Below are 21,024 nucleotides of genomic sequence, written 5' to 3' on the forward strand. Positions count from 1 at the left end.
CTCGTGGTGGGGTAGTCAGGGGTTCGGGAGGGTTGTCATGGGGTTGGGAGGGTAGTTGAGGGTGGGGGGTTGGGGGGGCTGGGGGTATTCAGGGGGTCTGGTGGGGAGTCTGGTGGGGGGTCAGTGGTATAGTTACCTAGGAGTTTGAACTGGTTTTAATCCTTCTAACCTTTCCTGAGTAACTATTTCTGGTAAGTGAGTCAGAAACATCTGAAGTCTCCGACAGTAACTCAGAATTTTGGAGGGTTCCAGATGCAGGAGAATTGCCCATTGGAAGTCCAAACTTCTCAGGCAATTCTTGCATAGTCTGTACGTTGGGATGTCCGAGAAGTACCCCAGCGCCTCTTGGGGGATGGCAGGGGGCTACCTCCAGGGCACCAACAGCCAGAGATCAGAAGTTCAAAGCCTAAGTATTTGACCATACATTTATATGAAGTTAAACATTGCTGTCTGTAAATTTAGATATGCAATAACCACCTTGTTACTAATTTTACAGCACCTATACAATTTAAAACAATACTTGGACTCGCAACCTTTTCTTTAACTTGTCCTTGTTGAAATTGCATAATAATAGTTCCACTTCATTAGAATGGGAATTGTAAAATTAAACTAAGTTGTTTAACCCAATGCCCTTTGTTGGATTATAGAAGTATTGAAAAAGTTAATTAGAAACTCTAAGAATTAAAAACCTATTTAATCTTCCCAGTAGAATGACATTACTGTTCTAATCAGACCCTGAACAGGTTTGGCTTAAAAAAGAACCAGTTCCTTGGGTGTTGCAGTTTTAAATAGAGTCAGAGGATGTTAATTGGAAGAAGCTTTAAATAGTCATCTTTCAAAATGCCCTGGGAGCAAAATTAAACCCAGGTATCATTGTGCCTTGCACTGTATATGGTTTTATAAATTTCTAATAAGTTCTCATGAAAGATGGAATTTAATCTGTATGTTTCTGCGTCACACTGATTAATACAAATTAAGTCATTTAAGTCATTTAATGGACCATACTTCAATTCATTTTAGAAAGGGAGAACATGTTAATTAATTATTAGTGTAGAGTGACAGCTGACTCTGTCCAGATATTTTTATCGGGAAGATCAGAATAGTCCATTTTTCTCGGTCATGCCCTAGATGTTTTAGAACTTGCCCTTCCTTCTAGAATCACTCTGTTTGAAACCCAAGAATAAAGTTGCTTCATATACTTTATAACATTACCTGTATCATCAAGGAAAGTGAAACTTTTCACTGAGTTAAAAGTTTTGATCAGCCATGAGCTTATTGAATGGCGGAGCAGGCTCGAGGGGCTAGGTTACCTATTCCAGCTCCTAATTCATATGTTTGCATGTTTGGAAGTGTGTTATCAAAGATCAGTTGATCACTGATGCACAATATGTTCAATAATGGCATTTAAAAGAAAAGTTTACTTGGTAAAATGTCTTACAGCAAAGGACCACAATAATTTTCAAAACAACCACATTTATCTATAGAGTCATAGAGGTCTACAGCACAGAAAGAGGCCATTCGGCCCATCGAGTCTGCACCGGTCAAACAAGCACCTAACTATTCTAATCCCATTTTCCAGCACTAAGCCCATAGCCTTATATTCCATGGCATCGCAAGTGCACATCCAAATACTTCTTCAATGTTATGAGGGTTTCTGTCTCTACCACCCTTTCAGGCAGTGAGTTCCAGATTCCCACCACCCTCTGGGTGAAAAAATTCTTCCTCACATCCCCTCTAAACCTCCTGCCCCTTACCTTAGATCAATGCCCCCTGGTTATTGATCCCTCCACTAAGGGGAAAAGTTCCTTCCTGTCTGCCCTAGCTATGCCCCTCATAATTTTATACACCTCAATCATGTCCCCCCTCAATCTCCTCTGCTCCAGGGAAGATAACCCCAGTCTATTCAATCTCTCCTCATAACTAAAATTCCCCATCCCAGGCAGCATCCTAGTAAATCTCCTCTGCACTCTCTCTAGTGCAATCACATCCTTCCTATAATGCGGATTCCAGGACTGCACGCAATACACTAGCTGTGGCCTAACCAGCGTTTTATACAGTTCCAGCATAACCTCCCTGCTCTTATATTCTATGCCTCAGCTAAAAAAGGCAAGTATCCCATATGCCTTCTTAAACACCTTATCTAGCTGTCCCGCTACCTTAAGGGACCGGTGGACATGCACACCAAGGTTCCTCTGTTCCTCGGTACTCCCCAGAGTCCTACCATTCATCGTGTATTCCCGTTCCTTGTTTGTCCTACCCAAGTGCATCACCTCACACTTATCTGGATTAAATTCCATTTGCCACTGATCATCCCATCTGACCAGTCCGTCTATATCCTCCTGTAATCCAAGCTATCCTCCTCACTATTTACCACCCCACCAATTTTTGTGTCATCCGCGAACTTACTGATCAACCCTCCTACATTCAAGTCTAAATCGTTTATATATACCACAAACAGCAAGGGACCCAACACCGATCCCTGTGGAACCCCACTAGACACAGGCATCCAGTCACAAAAACACTCCTCGACCATCACCCTCTGCTTCCTGCCACTCAGCCAATTCTGGATCCAATTTGCCAAATTGCCTTGGATCCCATGGGCTCTTACCTTCGTTATCAGTCTCCCATGCGGGACCTTAACAAAGCCTTGATGAAGTCCAAGTAGACTACGTCAAATGCATTGCCTTCATCTACACACCTGGTCACCTCTTCGAAAAATTAAATCAAATTGGTCAGACAGAGCTTCATGGCTGTGGGGCGAGTCAGGGTGGAGCGTGTCGGCTCCACACTCTCTTTGCTTCTGGGGATGGGGTGCCGGGTGGTGTGGTGGTGACGAGCCATCTGTTCTCCCTTGATTAGTCAGCCCAACGTCTTGATAAAAATGCTTCTCTTCTAGTCTGCTTCCCTAAGCATTCACCTCTTTCCTCTGGGATGGAGCTTGTGTATGTGTTTGTTTTAATTCATTCATGGAACGTGGACCTCTTTATTGCCCACCCCTAATTGCCCCTAATCTCCTATTTGAATACAACTGAATGGCTTGCTAGACCATTTCAGAGGGCTGGTAAGAGTCAACCACATTGCTGTGGTTCTGACGTCATGTGTAGGCCAGACCAGAAAAGAATGGCAGATTTCCTCCTGTAAAGGACATTGGTGAACCAAATGGGTTTTTTGATAATCCGGTAGTTTTGTGATGACCATTGCCGATTCCAGCTGTTTTTAAATTCCAGATTTTTAAAAAGTGTTTAAATTTCCTAGCTACCATGGTATCACTGAATATTTAAAAAGAAGATTTAGATAGATTCTTGCTTAACAAGGGAGTCAAAAGTTACAGGGGGGTAGACAGGAAAGTAGAGCTGAGGCCACAATCAGATCAGCCATGACCTTTTCAAATGGTGGAGCAGGCCCAAGGGGCCGAATGGCTTAATCCTGCTCCTAATTTATATGTCCGTATGTTCTTACGGTAGGATTTGAACTCATGTCTCCTGTTATTTAATTCAGCCTCTGAATTACTAGTGCAGCAACTGTGTGCATGTGTGGTAATGTTTTGTTGGGGGTGGGGGGGGGGAAGTTTTGCTGCTGTGCTTCATTATACGGTGATTTAAGGATTTTATATTACCAAAAAAATGGAAATTGAAATTAACTATAGACTTAGATTAGTTTAATTAATCATGTACAGCTGCACTAATGAGATTTTTTTTATTGAGCGAGACATTATTTCTGATTTTTCAACATGCATTTACAAATTAATTTGGTGTCACCCAAATGAGTGAAATTACTGATCTGATTAGAGAGATTCTGATCTTTGCAACGCCCGAGCATAAATCACTGTTCTGGATTTGCACCTGGATTCTTCACCTCCTGTCACTAGCCTTTCTGTTGTTCTGTGGCAGGAAAGTTGATGAAGACTACCTCTTGGTCAGTCCTATATCATAGTTTTAATTAGTCGTTCAGTCTTTTTTCTTGAAAGTTTCTAAATTTTGGCTTTCTAAAAGGACCTTTTTTTTTTCAGGTTACAAGAGAAATGGGAGAAGAATATTGGCGTGCACGGCATGACTCTTCCTGTGAACACCTGCCTGCAGTTGTTACTCATACTAGCTTCTTCAACTGCCTCTCTCCCTCTGTCACTACAGAACATGAACTCATTTAAGGTATTGGTTTCTATGTGGGCAAAAATATGTGTATTGTGGCAAATATTAGCTCATTAGGCATATTAAATTAATTTGGCGGGGGATGGGGTACAGATGGAGGTATAGTAGGGGGTGATGTACAGACAAGTATAGAAGAAAAATCAAGTCAGTCTGGAAGGCAGAGCATATATAGTCAAGTTAAGGCACAAAGGAGCATGGCAAGGCTGGATTGCATTTATTTTAATGCAAGGAGTCTTGCGAGTAAGGCGGTTGAGGGTGTTGATTAACACATGGGGATATGATGTCATTGCTATCACAGAGACATGGTTGAGGGAGGGGCAGGACTGGCAGCTCATTTTTCCTGGGTATAGAATTTTCAGGCAAGACGGTGGGGGGGAAGGTGGGGGTGTAAAAGAGGAGGCGGTATTGCAATGTTGATCAAGGAGTCAATTACTGCAATAAAGAGGGATGATATCTTAGAAGGTTCCTTAAATGAAGCCATATGGGTAGAATTAAAAAAAAGGGGCAATCATATTGCTGGTAGTGTACTATAGGCCCCCAAACTGTCAGGGAGAGATAGAAGGGCAGATATGTAGGCAAATTTCAGAGAAGTGTAAAAATAATAAGGTAATAATAGTAGGGGCAACTTCCCCAATATTAACTGGGATAGACAAGGTGTGAAAGGCTGAGAGGGGGCGGAATTATTAAAATGTATCCAGGAGAGCTTTTTAAGCCAGCACGTAGAAAGCCCCACAAGAGAAGGGGCGGTGTTGGACCTAGTTTTTGGGAACAAAGCTGGGCAAATGGTAAAAGTGTCAGTGGGGGAGCATTTCAGTGATAGTGATCATAACTCTGTAATATTTAAGGCAGTTATGGGAAAGGACAAAGATGGACTGGAAATAAAGGTTCTGAATTGGGAGAAAGCCAATTTTAATATGGTAAGACAGGGTCTGGCCAAAGTGGGCTGGGAGCAGCTAATTGTTGGAAAATCTACAACGGAGCAGTGGGAGTTATTCAAAAAGAAAATAATGAGAGTGCAGGGCAAACATGTGCCCATAAGGGTGAAGGATGGGACCAATAAGTCCAGAGAACTCTGGATGTCGAGGAATGTACAAGATTGGATAAGGAAAGAAAGGGAAGCTTATGGTGATACCGAGAGTTCAAAACAGCGGAAGCCCTAGAGGAGTATAGAAAGTACAGGGGGTTACTTAAAAAGAAATTAGGAGAGCGAAGAAGGGGCATGGAAAAACACTGGCGGGTAAAATGAAGGAAAATCCAAAGGCGTTTTATAACTATATTAGGGGAAAGAGGATAACCAGGGAAAGAGTAGGGCCCATCAGGGACCAAAGTGGCAATCTGTGTGAGGAGCCGGAAGTCGTAGGCGAGGTTTTAAATGAGTACTTTGCATCTGTATTCACTATAGAGAAGGATGATGTAGGTATAGAAATCAGGGAGGGGGACTGTGATATACTTGAACAAATTAGCATTGAGAGGGAGGAGGTATTAGCGGTTTTAGCGGGCTTAAAAGTGGATAAGTCCCCAGGCCCGGATGAGATGTATCCCAGACTTCTGTGGGAGGCAATGGAGGAGATTGCAGGGATCCTGACATTAATTTTCAAATCGTCTCTGGCCACAGGAGAGGTGCCAGAGGACTGGGGGACAGCTAATGTTGTACTATTGTTCAAGAAGAGTGGTAGAGAGAAACAGTAAACTATAAGCCAGTGAGTCTAACATCAGTAGTAGGGAAACTTTTGGAAAAAATTCTGAGGGACAGAATTAATCTCCAAATGGTGAGGCAAGGATTAATCAAGGATAGTCAGCATGGCTTTGTCAGGGGGAAATCATGTCTAACAAATTTGATTGAATTTTTCGAGGAGGTGACTAGGTGTGTAGATGTGGGTAGTGCAGATGATGTAGGCTACATGGACTTCAGTAAGGCTTTCAGAAGCGTAGGAACTAGGAGCAGGAGTAGGCCATTCGGCCCTGTGAGCCTGCTCTGCCATTCAATATGATCAAAGCTGACCTTCTATCTCAACGCCATATTCCCACTTTCTCTCCAAGGTCAACAAGGTCTCACATGGGAGGCTGGTCAAGAAGGTAAGAGCCCATGGGAACAAGGGCAATTTGGCAGATTGGATCCAAAATTGGCTCAGTGGCAGGGGGCAGAGGGTGATGGTCGAAGGTTCTTTTGTGACTGGAAGCCTGTGTCCAGTGGTGTACCACAGGGTATGGCGCCGGGCCCTTTGCTGTTTGTAGTGTACATTAATGATCTAGACATGAATGTAGGAGAATGTATCAGTAAATTCTCAGATGACACGAAAATTGGTGGTGTGATAAATAGCGAGGAGGAAAGCCTTAGACTACAGGACGATGTCGACGGGCTGGTCAGATGGGCAGAACAGTGGCAAATAGAATTTATTCCTGCCAAGTGTGAGGTGATGCATTTTAGGAGGACTAACAAAGCAAGGGAGTACACGATGAATGGTAGGACCCTAGGAAGTACAGAAGATCAGAGGGACCTTGGTGTGCATGTCCACAGATCCTTGAAGCAGCAGGACAGGTAGATAAGGTGGTTAAGAAGACATATGGGATACTTGCCTTTATTAGTCGAGGCATTGAATACAAGAGCAGGGAGGTTATAATGGAGCTATATGATGGAGCTGTGTTTATTAGGTCACATCTGGAGTACTGTGTGCAGTTCTGGTTGCCACAGTATAGGAAGGATGTGATAGCACTGGAGAGGGTGCAGAGAAGATTCACCAGGGTGTTGCCTGGGCTGGAGCGTTTCAACTATGAAGAGAGACTGGATAGGCTGGGGTTGTTTTCCTTAGAGCAGAGAAGGCTGAGGGGGGACCTGATTGAGGTGTACAAAATTATGAGGGGCATAGATAGGGTCGATAGGAAGAAACTTTTCCACTTAGTAGAGTTGTCAATAACCAGGGAAATAGATTTAAGGTAAGGGGCAGAAGGTTTAGAGGGGATTTGAGGAAAAAGCTTTTCACCCAGAGGGTTGGTGGGGTGGTATCTGGAACTCACTGCCTGAAAGGGTGGTAGAGGCGGGAACACTCACAACATTTAAAATGTATTTAGGTGAACGCTTGAAACGCCATAGCATACAGAGCTACAGGCCAAATGTTGGAAAATGGGATTAGAGTAGATAGGGGCTTGATGACCAGTGTGGACACAATGGGCCGAAGGGCCTCTTTCAGTGCTATAAAACTTTATGACTATGACTATCTATGACTATGATGATGACCTCATTACAGCCTTGGTCCAAACATGGACAGAAGACCTGAACTCAAGAGGTGAGGTGGGAGTGGGAGAGGGGCCGGCTTTATGGGCACTCCATGGCAATGGCTGCCCCTGTGGCTATGGTGCTGCTGCTGGAGGGTACAACTGTCCGATTACATGGGCAGCCTGCCCGGCCCTGGTACATTAAAATAAAAAACTCAATTGGCCTTTCGGTGCTCTCCTCTTCTTCCTGCAGCTTCAGCACTAGCCACCTCTATCAATGGATAATTTTTGGTGAACTGTACCTTAATATTTTTTTCACTTGTTCATGGGATGTGGGCTTCGCTGGCTGGACCAGCATTTATTGCCCATCCCTAATTGCTGTTGAGAAGGTGGTGGTGAGCTGCCTTCTTGAATCACTGCAGTCCATGTGACCATTGACCAGAAACTGAACTGGACTAGCCATATAAATACTGTGGGTACAAGAGCAGGTCAGAGACAAGGAATCCTGCGGTGAGTAACTCACCTCCTGACTCCCCAAAGCCTGTCCACCATCTTTAAGGCGCAAATCAGGAGTGTGATAGAATACTCCCCACTTGCCTGGATGAGTGCAGCTCCCACAACACTCAAGAAGCTTGACACCATTCAGGACAAAGCAGCCCGCTTGATTGACACTGCATCCAGAAACACTCACTCCATCCAGCACCAATGCACAGTGGCAGCAGTGTGTACCCTCTGCAAGGTGCACTGCAGGAAATCACCAAGCCTCCTTAGACACAACCTTCCAAACCCACGACAACTACTATCTAGAAGGACAAGGGCAGCAGATAGATGGGAACACTACCACCTAGAAGTTCCCCCCCAAGCCACTACCCATCCTGACTTGGAAATACATCGCTGTTCCTTCACTGTTGCTGGGTCAAAATCCTGGAATTCCCTCCCTAACAGCACTGTGGGTGTACCTACACCACATGCACTCCAGTAATTCAAGATGATTGCTCACCACCACCTTCTTGAGGGCAATTAGGGTTGGATAATAAATGCTGGCCTAGCCTGCGATGCCCACATCTTATGAATGAATAAAAAAAATGCCAGGCCATGAGGTTATAGATTGTAGTTGCCTACAATTCTGCTGCTGCTGATGGCCACACAGCACTTCATGGATGTCCAGTCTTGAGTTGCTAGATCTTTTCGAAATCTATCCCACTTAGCACGTGGTAGTGACACACAACACAATTGAGGGTATCCTTAATGTGAAAACGGGACTTTGTCTCCAGAATGACTATATGGTGGTTACTCCTACTGTCAAGAATAGATTCATCTGCGGCAGGGAGATGGGTGAGGATGAGGTCAAGTATGTTTTTCCCTCTTGTTGGTTCCTTCACCACCTGCCTTGGACCCAGTCTAGCATCTATGTCCTTTAGGACTCAGCCAGCTCGGTCAGTAGTGGTGCTACCGAGCCACTCTTGGTGGTGGACATTGAAGACTCCATCCTGAGTACATTCTGCTACCCTTGCTACCCTCGTTGCTCCCTCCAAGTTGTGGAGGAGTACTGATTTACCAGCTGATGGGGTGGAGGGGGTTGAGGGGGGGTTGGTGGTGGAGGTTTCCTTGCCTATCTTTGACCTGATGCCATGAGACTGCATGGGGGTCCAGAGTCGATGTTGAGGACTCCCAGGGCAACTCCCTCCTGATGATATACCCCTGTGCCACCACCTCTGCTGGGTATGCCCTGTCCCACTGACAGGACATACCCAGGGATAGTGATGGTGGTGTCTGGGACATTATCTCTAAGATTATGATTCCGTGAGTATGACTATGTCAGGCTGTTGGTTAACTAGTCTGTGAGACAGCTCTCCCAATTTTGACACAAGCCCCCAGATGTTAGTAAGGAGGACTTTGCAGCGCCAACAGGGCTGAGTTTCCCGTAGATGCCGAGTGGTCCATCCGGCTTCATTCCTTCCTGGAGTCTTCGTAGCCATTTGATACAATTGAGTGGCTTGCTAGGCCATTTCAGAGTGGGTCTGGAGTCACATGTAGGCCAGGTAAGGACAACAGATTTCCTTCCCTAAAGGGAGGGCATAGTGAACCAGATGGGTTTTTGAGACAATTGTTTCATAGTCATCATTATTAGACTTCTAATTCCAGATATGTATTGAGTTCAAATTCCACCATCTGCTGTGGTGGAATTCGAACCTGGGTCCCCAGAGCCTTACCCTGGGTCTCTGGATAACTAGTCCAGTGACAATACCACTACATCACCCCCCCCCCCCCCCCCCGGAGTTAATGTAGGAAAAGGTGTCTTTCTTCTCATATCATTTAGCCCCCGCTGCAAATCCTGTGTACATATGGACCTTGTCTGAGGAACAGAGGTAGTCGAGGCTGGAATACCCTTCGTGGTGGAATGTCATTGAGGCAATTAATGGCTGGGTTATGTGAGCAAGGTAGCAATAGTGTTTTAGTGTTTGTGGGACCATTACCCCAATATTATGAACTGCCTTCAGAAAGGGACACATGGTAGGTTTTCTCAAGATTGAAAAAATCTTGCCAAAGCAGTACTTGAAATAGCTTAATACTCATTGCTTTGAATGATTAACAAACAAATGCTGTAGTTGGTACTTACAGGTATTTATATAGCATCTTTAACAGGCACTTCACAGAAGTATTATCAAACAAAATTTGACATTGAGTTTCATAAGGACATATCGGAAAAGATGCGCAAAAATTGCTAGGATGTTTAATAGAATATTAAGAATTGAAATAAAATCCCCATGAAATTGCATTCGAGATAGAAACTTCCCAAAATTGCCACAGCAGTTACAATAAAAGAAAGGATTGTGCCGGTCAATAATTGACTTGGCCCATTTACTACTTAGTATTTTCCTGTCCACACAGACATTGTACATAACCTAACCCATTGCTATGCACAGAGGAATACTGCGCCTGACTGTAATATTTAGTACTAACTAAATATGTCTTTAGCAGCTGATATATTTGCTTTCAGTAGTCTTCAAAGTGATCTGAAATGCAGCCTAGTCAGCTACAATTTATTTTATCTACAATTGAACTTTAACATCAACACATAAAAGCATTTCTTGCCCCACATCTGATGGTTTCCTGATCAGTAAGAACTACTGCCCTGATTTTTAACCTTTTTAAAAGGACCTGAACCCCAGTTTTACATCATATTCTTGTATGCAGCTGATAAAGTAGATAGCTGCATGACTTCATCTTCACTGACATTCCATCCTCTAGATTGGATATTCAAAAAAAAAAGGCATATTTTTGCCCAGATTAATTGGAACATTTGATTGCGGTGTTTAGCTTCATTAGTCATTAGGAATATTGCTAGCTATTGGTTTGTATCTCTCTCGACATCCTTTGTAAGTAAGAGAAATAGGGACCTCACCTTTGGGTGACAAAACAGTAACAGAATCATAGAAATTTTAGCAGAGGAGGAATCTGCTGCTGCTGCTCGCTCCACATTGGAGTTATGTACATCTCCGGTGCAGTATTGAGAGAATTCTGCATTGTCGGAGGTGCTGTATTTCAGATAAGATGTTAAACCAAGGTCCCATATATCTTCTCAGGTGTATGAAAAAGATACCATGCCACTATTTCCAAGAAGAGCAGGGGAATTCTTCTCTGCCAATATCTTGACCAATATTTATCCTTCAGCCAGCATCACTAGATGCTGCTCAGGCCTCAAGCGGAGAAGGGGGTTGGTGATGGAGGCCTCCATCAACAGCCTCCTTTCAACATCGGGCACCCCGCCCCTCACAATAAAAGGTCTAGACCGTGCAGGTGCTCTTTCCCACCCCCCTCGCACCCCCCCAGCCTCCCCATCAACCCCACCAACCCCCTCGGCCCTCACCTTCTCTCCCCACACTTACGTGGTCTTGGACTCCTGGGACTTAGACTCTCTGAGGCGGGACTTACTCCCGACTAAGGGGCGGAAGCACCATCTCCAATCATTGACCACCCATTAGAGCATGAAATGGCTAAGGGGAAGCCAGAATCAGCAGCGATGCATTCACCACCAACTCCTTGCACGGCAGGAAGGGGAACCCCACCAGGCCTAGGTTTTGGACACGTTTTCTGTTCTTTTTCAATAATGTACAACTGGTCTGGGTTCCCCTGCATTTACACAAATCTGTCTGCTCCCCTAAATCGCCTGTGCCTTCATAGGGGGTGGCATAGTGGGAGTGTCAGTATACTAGTAATCCAGAGCTCTAAGATAATGCGCTGTGGGTATGGGTTCAAATCCTAACACAGCAGCTGGTGGAATTTAAATTTGGGGAGATGGTAGCACAGTGATAATGTCACTGTAATCCAGAGACCCAGGCTAATGTTATGGGGACATAGGTTCAAATCCCACCAAGGCGGCTGGTGGAATTTAAATTCAATTAATAAAATCTGGAATTGAAAGCTAGCCATTAGTAATGGCAACTGTGAAATTATCATCGATTATCATAAAAATCCATCTGGTTCACTAATGTTCTTTAGGGAAAGAAATCTACCATCCTTACCTGGCCTGGCCTACATGTGACTCCAGATCCACAGCATTGTGATTGACTGTTAACTGCTCTCTGAAATGGCCTAGCAAGTCACACAGTCCAAGGGCAAATAGGGATGGGCAACAAATACTCATTTTGCTAGTGATGCCCACATCCCGTGAAAGAAGAAAAAATCCAGCGCCTGCATTCTTCCTTGCAACTTCGCTGTGGTCCTAATTTAATGCCATAAGCAAATTTTCATATTAATCCTTAAATGTTTACCTCCAAATCAAACCAGATCAGCTGAGGTGTAGAAGCAGGTTTATCTTGCCAGTCTTAGAAACTCCCACTCACTTACTCCTACTGTCCCTCCTGCAGGCATCGTGCTATCATTGTTGTTGCTGGATTCCTTCATCTATTAATTGGCACTGATCAAACATTTTTTTCAAAGTCTAAATGTTTCAAGCCATTGGATTCCTTTTGTCTGTGCATGGTATAATTCCCCCAAAGAATTTAACTTGCCGACTATGGCCTGCATTTTACAAAATCTGAGTTGATTGACCCTTATTAGCCCATGTCGCTTTTGTTATTCACTAATATTATCCCTTATTGTTGTCTCCAGCAATTTTTCTAGCATGATGTGAGTTAACTGGTCTGTAATTACCTGACTATCCCTTTTCTGAATAGGGTTGTATTAGTTATCATCCTCTAGCCCTTTAACACAGTTCCAGTCTTTCAAAGAATTTTGATAGATTATGGTAAGTCTTTTTGCTATCACTAACCAATTTTCTGGATTGATGACCAAGTTGGTGACAGTGTGAGGACCCATTAAACTTCAATACAATTTCCTTTTTGTAACAATTAGTGGTTTCTCCACATATTCCTCTGGTATTGGGCAGTCCTCCTTTCATTTTCCTCTTGAAGAGCTGCCACCCTGATTAATATTTGTCCCTTAAGCAACATCACTAAAAGCAGATTATCTAGTCACTATGTCATTCTGTTTGTGGGACCTTTCTTTCCATCTCTTTATCTATCTCTATCTACTTGTCTACCTGTTTATCTTGTTAGGCCTGGAATATTATGTCCAATTCCGGGCATCACCCTTTCGGAAAGATACCAAGGCCTCGAAGGGAGTATGGAGAAGTTTTATTATTATGGTACCAGGGATGAGGGACTTCAGCTACATGTAGAGATTAGAGGTTGAGTACACTGGAAGAAACTGTTTCCACTGGCAGGAAAGGTCAGTAACTGAAGACACAAATACAAGGTAAAAGGGGAAAAAGAAAAGAACCAGAGGGGAGATAAGAGATTTTTTTATGCAGTGAGTTATTATGATCTGGAATGCACTGCCTGAAAGGGTGATGTTGAGACAAATGAAAACAACCATCTTTCTTCTTTACCAGATAGGCAGAATAGATATAGTCCACTCATTTTTTATATACGTGTGCATGTATATATATTCAATTTTTTTACACTACATTGAAATCGCGATGAATCAAACTTTGATGACACGAAATTCCGGTTATGTCGAAACTATTTCCACTGCTGGAATAGCAAATCCCATAGGATGATGCCCGTGATAAGCCAAAATTCCACACTGGTAACTCTGGATTAGCCGAACTAGCCTAAGCTTGTCATGTGACCGCGCCAACAAAGAGAGTGTAGTTAGTCCACCCAAGAGCGTGAAATCATGGAGCGCTGGGCAAGCCATCATATGACGTCGTGATCTCCCTGTGAAAGGACGTGCAAAGCCTGCGCTGACTAAACCTGTGAGAAAGTTAAAAGATTTGTCGATGGGAGATTGGTTTCAAACAGGTTATGACTGCACAAGACATCGAGAACGAGGAGGAGCAGGGTGAGGCCAAGAAACATGATGACGAGGCATGTTTCGCTTGCCTGCAGGAGGCCGGCATGTACATTTCAGCAGAGACAACCTGGAAACTTCCCCGGAGGTGGCTGTAGACTGCACTTTAGCTGAGTTTTTCTAATTCACCACCGACCACGTTTCAAGAGTTTCCCATTAATATAAAAATGAACCTTCGGGTTTGAATAGCAGTTTATGTTGAGTTTGCTGAGATATAATGGGCCTTGGGCACTGCAGTTGGCCACAGGGATCTAATGATCTAGAGAGAGGAACTAAAAGCACCAAATTTCTTGCTCCTGACCTGCTATCCAGCAACTCCCTCAAAGTATGGATATGCAGACGATGTGTGAGGAGGACAAGACTGGGTTATGATAACCCCCACAGTCAAATAGTGTGCAGCCAATTACTCTCCTAGCTCACACATGGAGATCACACGTTTGGGCAAGAACCCTTAATGGCTTTCATAACCATGGAACTGCGTCCCAATAAATGGAAGCACCATTCGGGAAAAGCTGAGGAGAACGCTGCAGGGAAAAAAGTTACCCATGATGTACATACGAGAAATGGTTTTGTTTCTATGGCACAGTATCACATGGGCAGTGTATTTACTCACTCAGCCATCAGGGAGCCCTTAGTTTTTATCTGCTTCTATGTTTGTTCCTTTAATATAATTTATCAGTACAAGAATGAAGCTATGACTGAATTGCTAATTTCAACTTGGCGATGGAAACACAGCACTGACCATGCTATCTTTTTCACAAAATCAAAGTGGTGGATTGTTTTACATCTTAAATTTAAGGGATTTATAAGATTATGCTTAGTGAGATGATATTTTCACTCCCTTGCTTCATTTATAAGTTCAATTATGGTACGTTAATGCCTTTGAAATGGAAATCATTTATCCTGTATTATTTGACAATGCCCTCAGTAAATGAGTACGCAGTAATCATATTCTACATGTCTGCCTAAATATCATATCATTTTGCATCAAAATTGATTTTAATTCTGTTTCCTTTGCTACCTTCCAAATGTAAGATTACTATTTCAAATTAAGTTTGTTATGCAGCTGAGGAAAACATGAATCACTACAGAAATCTATTTTGTTCCTCGCCACAGGAGCCTAAAGTACTTTGGTACTTCTTAAATAACAAGCTTAGAGAACTCAAAGGAAATTAAGGCAAAAGTAATCTTTTTTACATTTTCTGGAGCTATAACTAAATCATTTTTTTTCTGTGTTTCTAAAATCTGTCATAAAACTCTTAGAAGGGTAATTGGAATACCATAAAGGACAAAGCTACAGCCTCCTATATCTATTTAATGGAGAGTGAAATATCACAGCACCCACTTTGGTAGCAATGATTTTTTTGTAAATCTATAATTTGACTTAATTACCCATGTATGAATAATGACCTTTCCCTTCACACAATAGATTGGCAGACACAGTAAATCATTCCATTGGTTTTTGGTGTTAATAATGCAGCAATGTATGTTATCCCTTTGTCACACCGAAAGCAGTTTTAACCCTTTGGTCATTCTTTTGTATTGCAATTTTTAATTGTGGTGATTTAAAAAAAAAATAATGATTAAAAGAACAGCAGTACCTGATTTCAAGATTATGTATGCCTATCCTACCATTTTAACTGGATGGTTATGAATCTCCCTACATGTTTATACGTAGACCTTCTGATTGTGGGTTTTATTTTCCCCTGAGCTTGGATCAAAGAAATCAAGCGAAATCGGATGTGCACGAATGTGGGTTTTCTCGTGTTAGAAATACAGCAAAGAGTTAATAATCAGAAAACCTTGGATCTGTGTTCCAAAAATTTTCTGATAATACTCCTGTTTGGGATGTTTTACTATGCCAAAGGCACTATATAAATGCAAGTTGATCGGCAAACTAATTTTGAAAGGAAAAACACCATGTGTAGTTAATATTGTTCTCAAAGCTTAAAATGGATTTTGTTTCATCCATTGTGTCCCCAGTGTCTTTTCACCTGCATCAAACCAGAACTGAAGGACAACATTGACATTTTTGATCTTGATTTTGAATTTATTCTTTTTGGGTGTAGAGCTTTTATAAAAACCACAGACTAGAATCTTTTCGGCAGGTAAATATTTAATGAACATGTAAAACTCGAAGCGTTTCTTCTGTTGACTGGGTGGCTGAGAAACGATGGGCTGGATTCTCATGGTGTCAGGGGGACTCCGTGGAAGTGGAAAAAATTGCGGCCGGCACCCGATTCCGGGATACCCGACCCATTTCCCGGCGCCCCAGATTTTCATCAGTGTGGATTAAGGGTGCGGGCTAGTGCCTGTTGCAAACCTGCGCCCTGCATTGCTGACCTGGCCAGCTCCATTGCTGGGATAGGCATGCCCTAGTCCTCTGCAATTTTCACGGAGTCGAACCAGCTTTGAAAGGACTCGTGTTTTACAGCTCCTCAGAGGTGATGTGAATCGCAGGGCAAAATTGTTGCAGGTTTGCACTAAGCACAATAGTGGGTGGGGGAAAAGGATATTTTACCCGCCGGCCGCAATGGCGGCTTTTCACGCCGTATTGTTCACTTCCCGCCTCATTAATTATGCAGCCACAGAAAACACGCCGTCTCACTGGCGGGCAGGCTCTGAATCACCCGTCATGTTGTTACCTCGCTGTTTCCTCACTCTGGGCACCATATCTAAATTGCAGTCGCGCACACAATTCTCAATGATTGCAGCCCAGGACTGCTCCAGTGAAGACATGGCCCTGAAAGCCAAAAAGAGTTCAGTGACCCGTCACTGGAATGCCTTTCGGAGGCCTGCTGTGATGTCCTCCACCCTCGCTCTAGCCGCAGGAGGTCCAGCAATCTTACCGCTCCGGCTTGGGGGACAGTGGAAGTGGTGGTCAGCGCCAATGCTGCAAAAAAGAGGTTGGGCATCCAGTGCATAAAGAGGTTGAATGATTTCATCTGTGCCGTCAGGGTAAGGCAACTATCTCATCATTCTAAACTCACACACCCACAAGGTCATCACACTTTCACTGGCATCTCACTCACTGCCAGTGCAAGGGACATCACCACTCACACTCTCACACACACCCTCACATTTCAACCTGGGCTCACCTCCTCTGGAGATTGCCCCTTTAGCCTGCACCATCTTGAGGCCACTTGCACAGATCAACACGTGCCCCCACACACTCCCTGGGATACCCTCTTCCCTCAGCCTGCAGCCTCTTCCCTTGCCTGAGGCCTCTTCTCCCCCTTCGCCAAACAAGCTCTAGCCCTGCAGCTGTTGAAAAGCCACCCCTGCCTTACGGCTGGTCTGGTAGGTAGAGACCTGCCCATGATCCCCCCTTTGCTGCCTGCGAAGCCTGGCTCTGATGACTGCAAGTGCTGCCCGAAACAAGGCAGGCAAACAAACCTCGAAGTCCTGAGTGAAGTGCAGCTCACCAGGTGCACGTCGCTTTTGGACAGTTGCGAAACACGTTGGCGTGCAATCAGATGATCCAGAAATGATGATTCTGCCAGGCAGGAATTATAATTATATGCCGATGTATTAAAATGACGTTCCCAACATCGGGAAATGCAGCCCGCCATTCACGGGTGGAATGGACAATTACAAACTGGTTTCACAACGTTGTGGAACTGATTTATGGCTGTCCCGCCATATTTTCCACTCATGCCCACCATGGGAATGTAAAAACAAAATACTGCAGGTGCTGGAAACCTGAAATAAAAGCAGAAAATGCTGGAAAAACTCAGCAGATCTGACAGCAGAGAAACAGAGTTAACGTTTCGAGTCCATATGACTTCTTCAGAGTGGGAATGTAAGTTGTGAGGAGGATGCGAGGAGGCTTCAAGGGGATTTGGACAGGCTAAGTGAGTGCGCAAGACATGGCAGATGGAATATAATGTGAATAAGGGTGAAGTTATCACTTTTGCAAATAAAACAGAAAGGCAGTGTATTTCTTATATGGTGAGAGATTGGGAAGTGTTGGTGTCTAAAGGGACCTGGGTAGCCTTGTTCATGGTGAAGCAAGCTTTTAGGAAGGCAAATGGTATATTGGCCTTCATCACAAGGGGAATTGATTACAGGACTAAGGATGTCTTGCTGCAATTGTATAGAGCCTTGGTGTTACCACACCTGGAGTATTGTGTACAGTTTTGTTTTCCTTATCTAAGGAAGAATATACTTGTCAAGGGGATAGAGCAACCGAGGTTCACCAGATCGATACCTGGAATGGCAGAATTATCTTATGGGGAGAAATTGAGGAAACTGGGCCTTGGCCAATATTCTCTAGAGTTTTGAAGAATGGGAGGTGATCTCATTGAAATTTACAAAATTCTTACAGGTTGTGACAGGGTAGGTGTGGAGAGGATGTTTCCACTGCTGGTGAGTTTAGAACCAGTGGACCCAGTCTCAGAATAAGGGACAGCCCATTTAAGATTGAGATAAGAAGAAATTTCTTCAGTAAGAAGGTGGTGTACCTTTGGAATTCTCTACCCCAGAGGACTGTGGAAGCTCAATCACTGAACATGTTCAAGACAGGAATCGATAGATTTCTGGATACTAATGACATCATGGGATATGGAGAAATTGGGGAAAAATGGCGTAGAGCTAGATGATCAGCCATGATCTGTTCGAATGGTGGAGCAGGCTCGACGGGCTGAATGGTCTTCTGCTCCTATGTTCCTAATATACTCCGTTATTCTTCTCCTTAATAACATTAAACTGCTCGTCTGAGTGCCCAGTATTTTAGTTCCTCATTGTGCTAGATTCTCTCTCAATTTGTGTGAAATAGATTTCTCATTCTTTCTCCTGTCCCAGTAGTTTTGCAGTTTCCTGTCGGCTCCTGCTGTCTGCTCTGTGCTACTTCAATTCCAGCTGGCCACATTGCAAGACTGAATATCATGACAAACCTGGTTTCCTTTCAGAAAATCTGTGAATTTGTTCTATTAAATTTTGAAACATTGGCCAGGATTTTTCGGCCCCGCTGCGGCTTGTCTCGCCCCAGCGGATGCGGTAAGTTATTTAAATCTCCGTTCAGTTCGGCAGTACAGTAATATCCCACCAGGTGGCAGGGGCCATTAAACCCTGGCCATACTCTTTTTTTTTTCCCCCCCAACTATTTTTTATTTTTATTCGTTCATGGGATGTGGGCATCGCTGGCTAGGCCAGCATTTATTTCCCATCTCTAATTGCCCTTGTTCAGAGGGCATTTTAAGAGTCAACCACATTGATGTAGGTGGGCACGTTAGGCAGAATTTTTCCACCGTCGGAGGGGGGAAGTGCAGGAGCGGGTGCGTCTCCGATTGGCACCCCCAATTGAGGGCGCACTGCCATTTTACGTGGGCGGGCCAATTAAGGCCCGCCCAGCGTGATGTCCGCCAGGAAGTGCTATGCGCTCCCTGTGTGGGCAGGGGTGGATTCCCTGAACCGAGAGTGCGCTCTTTTGCGCGTGCACACGAAAGAGCGCATTGATCTCCCTGAGGCTAAGAGCGCATTGATTTCCTATGAGTGCTGCCTCAGGGAGATCGGCTCCACATTTAAAAATGCTAAAAACAGAACAATAAAATTTCCCTGACATGTCCCGTCATGTGACACTCAATTATCTAAACTGTTTTATTAATGGCCTCAGTAGGCTGTTGACAGGTCGGCGGGCGGACAGCTGATTCGGCTGAGCCCCCGCCCACCTGAAAATTGAAATGGGGCGGGGTGACGTTGAGAGTTCCGCCTGACGTCATCCCGCGTCATTTTACACGTCGGTGAGCGGGCCCCGCCCCGCTTGCCGACCGGGAAATCCTGGCCCTTGTCAATATGTTGTAGCCCTTTAAAAAGTGTATCAAAATTACATAACTTTTATCAACTTACTTTCAAAAACACACTGTGATAAATCTAAATGGATTTATTTTTATATATGCGTATATATATATATATAATATATATATATATATGTTACATATTTATGTATAAGAGAGAGAATATAAATAATATATTAACGTAAAGGACCTTTCAAATCACTTATCATTTCTATTCTAGAAATAGACCAATCAGCGCTACAGATAAATCTTCATGGCAGTGTTATAATCCATTTGAACATCTTTCATTCCTTTCCAAAGGTGGAGATTCTGTGGGAATGTAAATATGAGATGGTGCAAGATTACATAATCATCAATGCTTTTGACAGTTTATTTTCCTACAGTTTTCTCTCTTCCCATCTTGCTGTACTCTAAACATTGAATGGACACCTACACCTCAGTTTATTGAAATAAAAAACAGAAAGTGCTGGGAAAGCTCAGCAGGTCTGGCAGCAACAATGGAGAGAGAAGCAGAGTTGGCGTTTCATATTGTCACCGCGCGTCATTTGACGCGTCAGGGAGCGGTACCCACCTCCCCCCCTCCCGCTCGGAAACGGGAAATTACTGCCCTTGGTCTTAATTCTAGGGTTCAGCTCAGTTAAGCTAGGAGGTAGGCGCTGAGGTGGTTTGGTTATCTAGTATAGGTGGTTAAGCCATGTGTATGAGTTATACCGTCCACGAAGGTCAGGTTTGAATTCCAACCTCGGGCGAGTTGGTAGGTGAGCGTGGAGGTGCTAATTGGCAAGGGAAATTGACACGTTCTTGGCCCTGTTCACTATTTAAAGACCATTCCTCTAAGCGGCTTATGCATGCCGGATGAGAACAGATTGCACGTGACTCTCCTGCTCTCCATAGTTGAATAACCTGCCAACAATCCTGGTGTATGCATGGAGGACAGCTGCTTGAATGGTCACCTGGGAGGATATTAATGGTTTCATGAGAAGGGAAAATAAGCTGGCACATAAGGGCTAATTTTCTAACTTTGAGCACTTGTTGGGCAGGGCTCCCTGCTGCGAGTGCTAAGATTTACCTCTGTAATGAGATTATGCAATGAACAGCTAATATTCATCATCCTGTATCGAATCCTTATCTGCTGATGCACAGAACTACATCTTGTTATTAGAACATTTTCTTCCTCAGCTGGAATTGTTTAAATTATTCAACAAGTTACCTGCTCCTATTTTTTACGCTCATTAGCTGACTGTTTTTCCTGTCTTAAGTACAGTTATTTATCGGGATTTGACTGACTATCTACATTACATAGCAGCGAAGGATGGGTGACAGCCAAGGGGACGTTATTCCTGGTATATGACCTGTTCCAGCACCTTGGCAGTTGAACTCTATTCATCTGCAGTCCAGTAAATGGCACCCTCTATTTCAGACAGATTATATTATTAGTAGTACTTGAATAGGATTTTAAATTACACCCAGCACGTATATATGCTTTCAACAGCACATGCTGCTTCATTTTT

At 43.8% G+C, this 21,024-nt stretch overlaps 1 protein-coding gene and 1 long non-coding RNA gene across 4 annotated transcripts in view; one reads left to right on the forward strand and one right to left on the reverse strand.

The window, feature by feature from the left end:
- ube3d (ubiquitin protein ligase E3D) overlaps positions 1-21,024 on the forward strand; it is a 206,234-nt gene that overhangs the window by 138,997 nt on the left and 46,213 nt on the right. For 2 of the 3 annotated variants that reach the window (XM_078542447.1, XM_078542446.1), the window contains exon 9: positions 4,010-4,148. The exons of the other annotated variant lie outside the window; for it this stretch is intronic. In XM_078542447.1, the coding sequence (XP_078398573.1) occupies positions 4,010-4,148 (139 nt within the window). The remainder of the gene's footprint in view (positions 1-4,009; positions 4,149-21,024) is intronic. 3 annotated transcript variants of the gene reach the window in all.
- Positions 19,700-21,024, reverse strand: part of LOC144680907 (uncharacterized) — a 44,034-nt gene continuing 42,709 nt past the window's right edge. Inside the window, exon 3 of the long non-coding RNA XR_013576644.1 lies at positions 19,700-19,822. This is a non-coding gene — a long non-coding RNA (uncharacterized LOC144680907). The remainder of the gene's footprint in view (positions 19,823-21,024) is intronic.

This window comes from Cetorhinus maximus, chromosome 5, assembly GCF_964194155.1.
Source record: "Cetorhinus maximus chromosome 5, sCetMax3.hap1.1, whole genome shotgun sequence".
Lineage (NCBI taxonomy): Eukaryota > Metazoa > Chordata > Chondrichthyes > Lamniformes > Cetorhinidae > Cetorhinus > Cetorhinus maximus.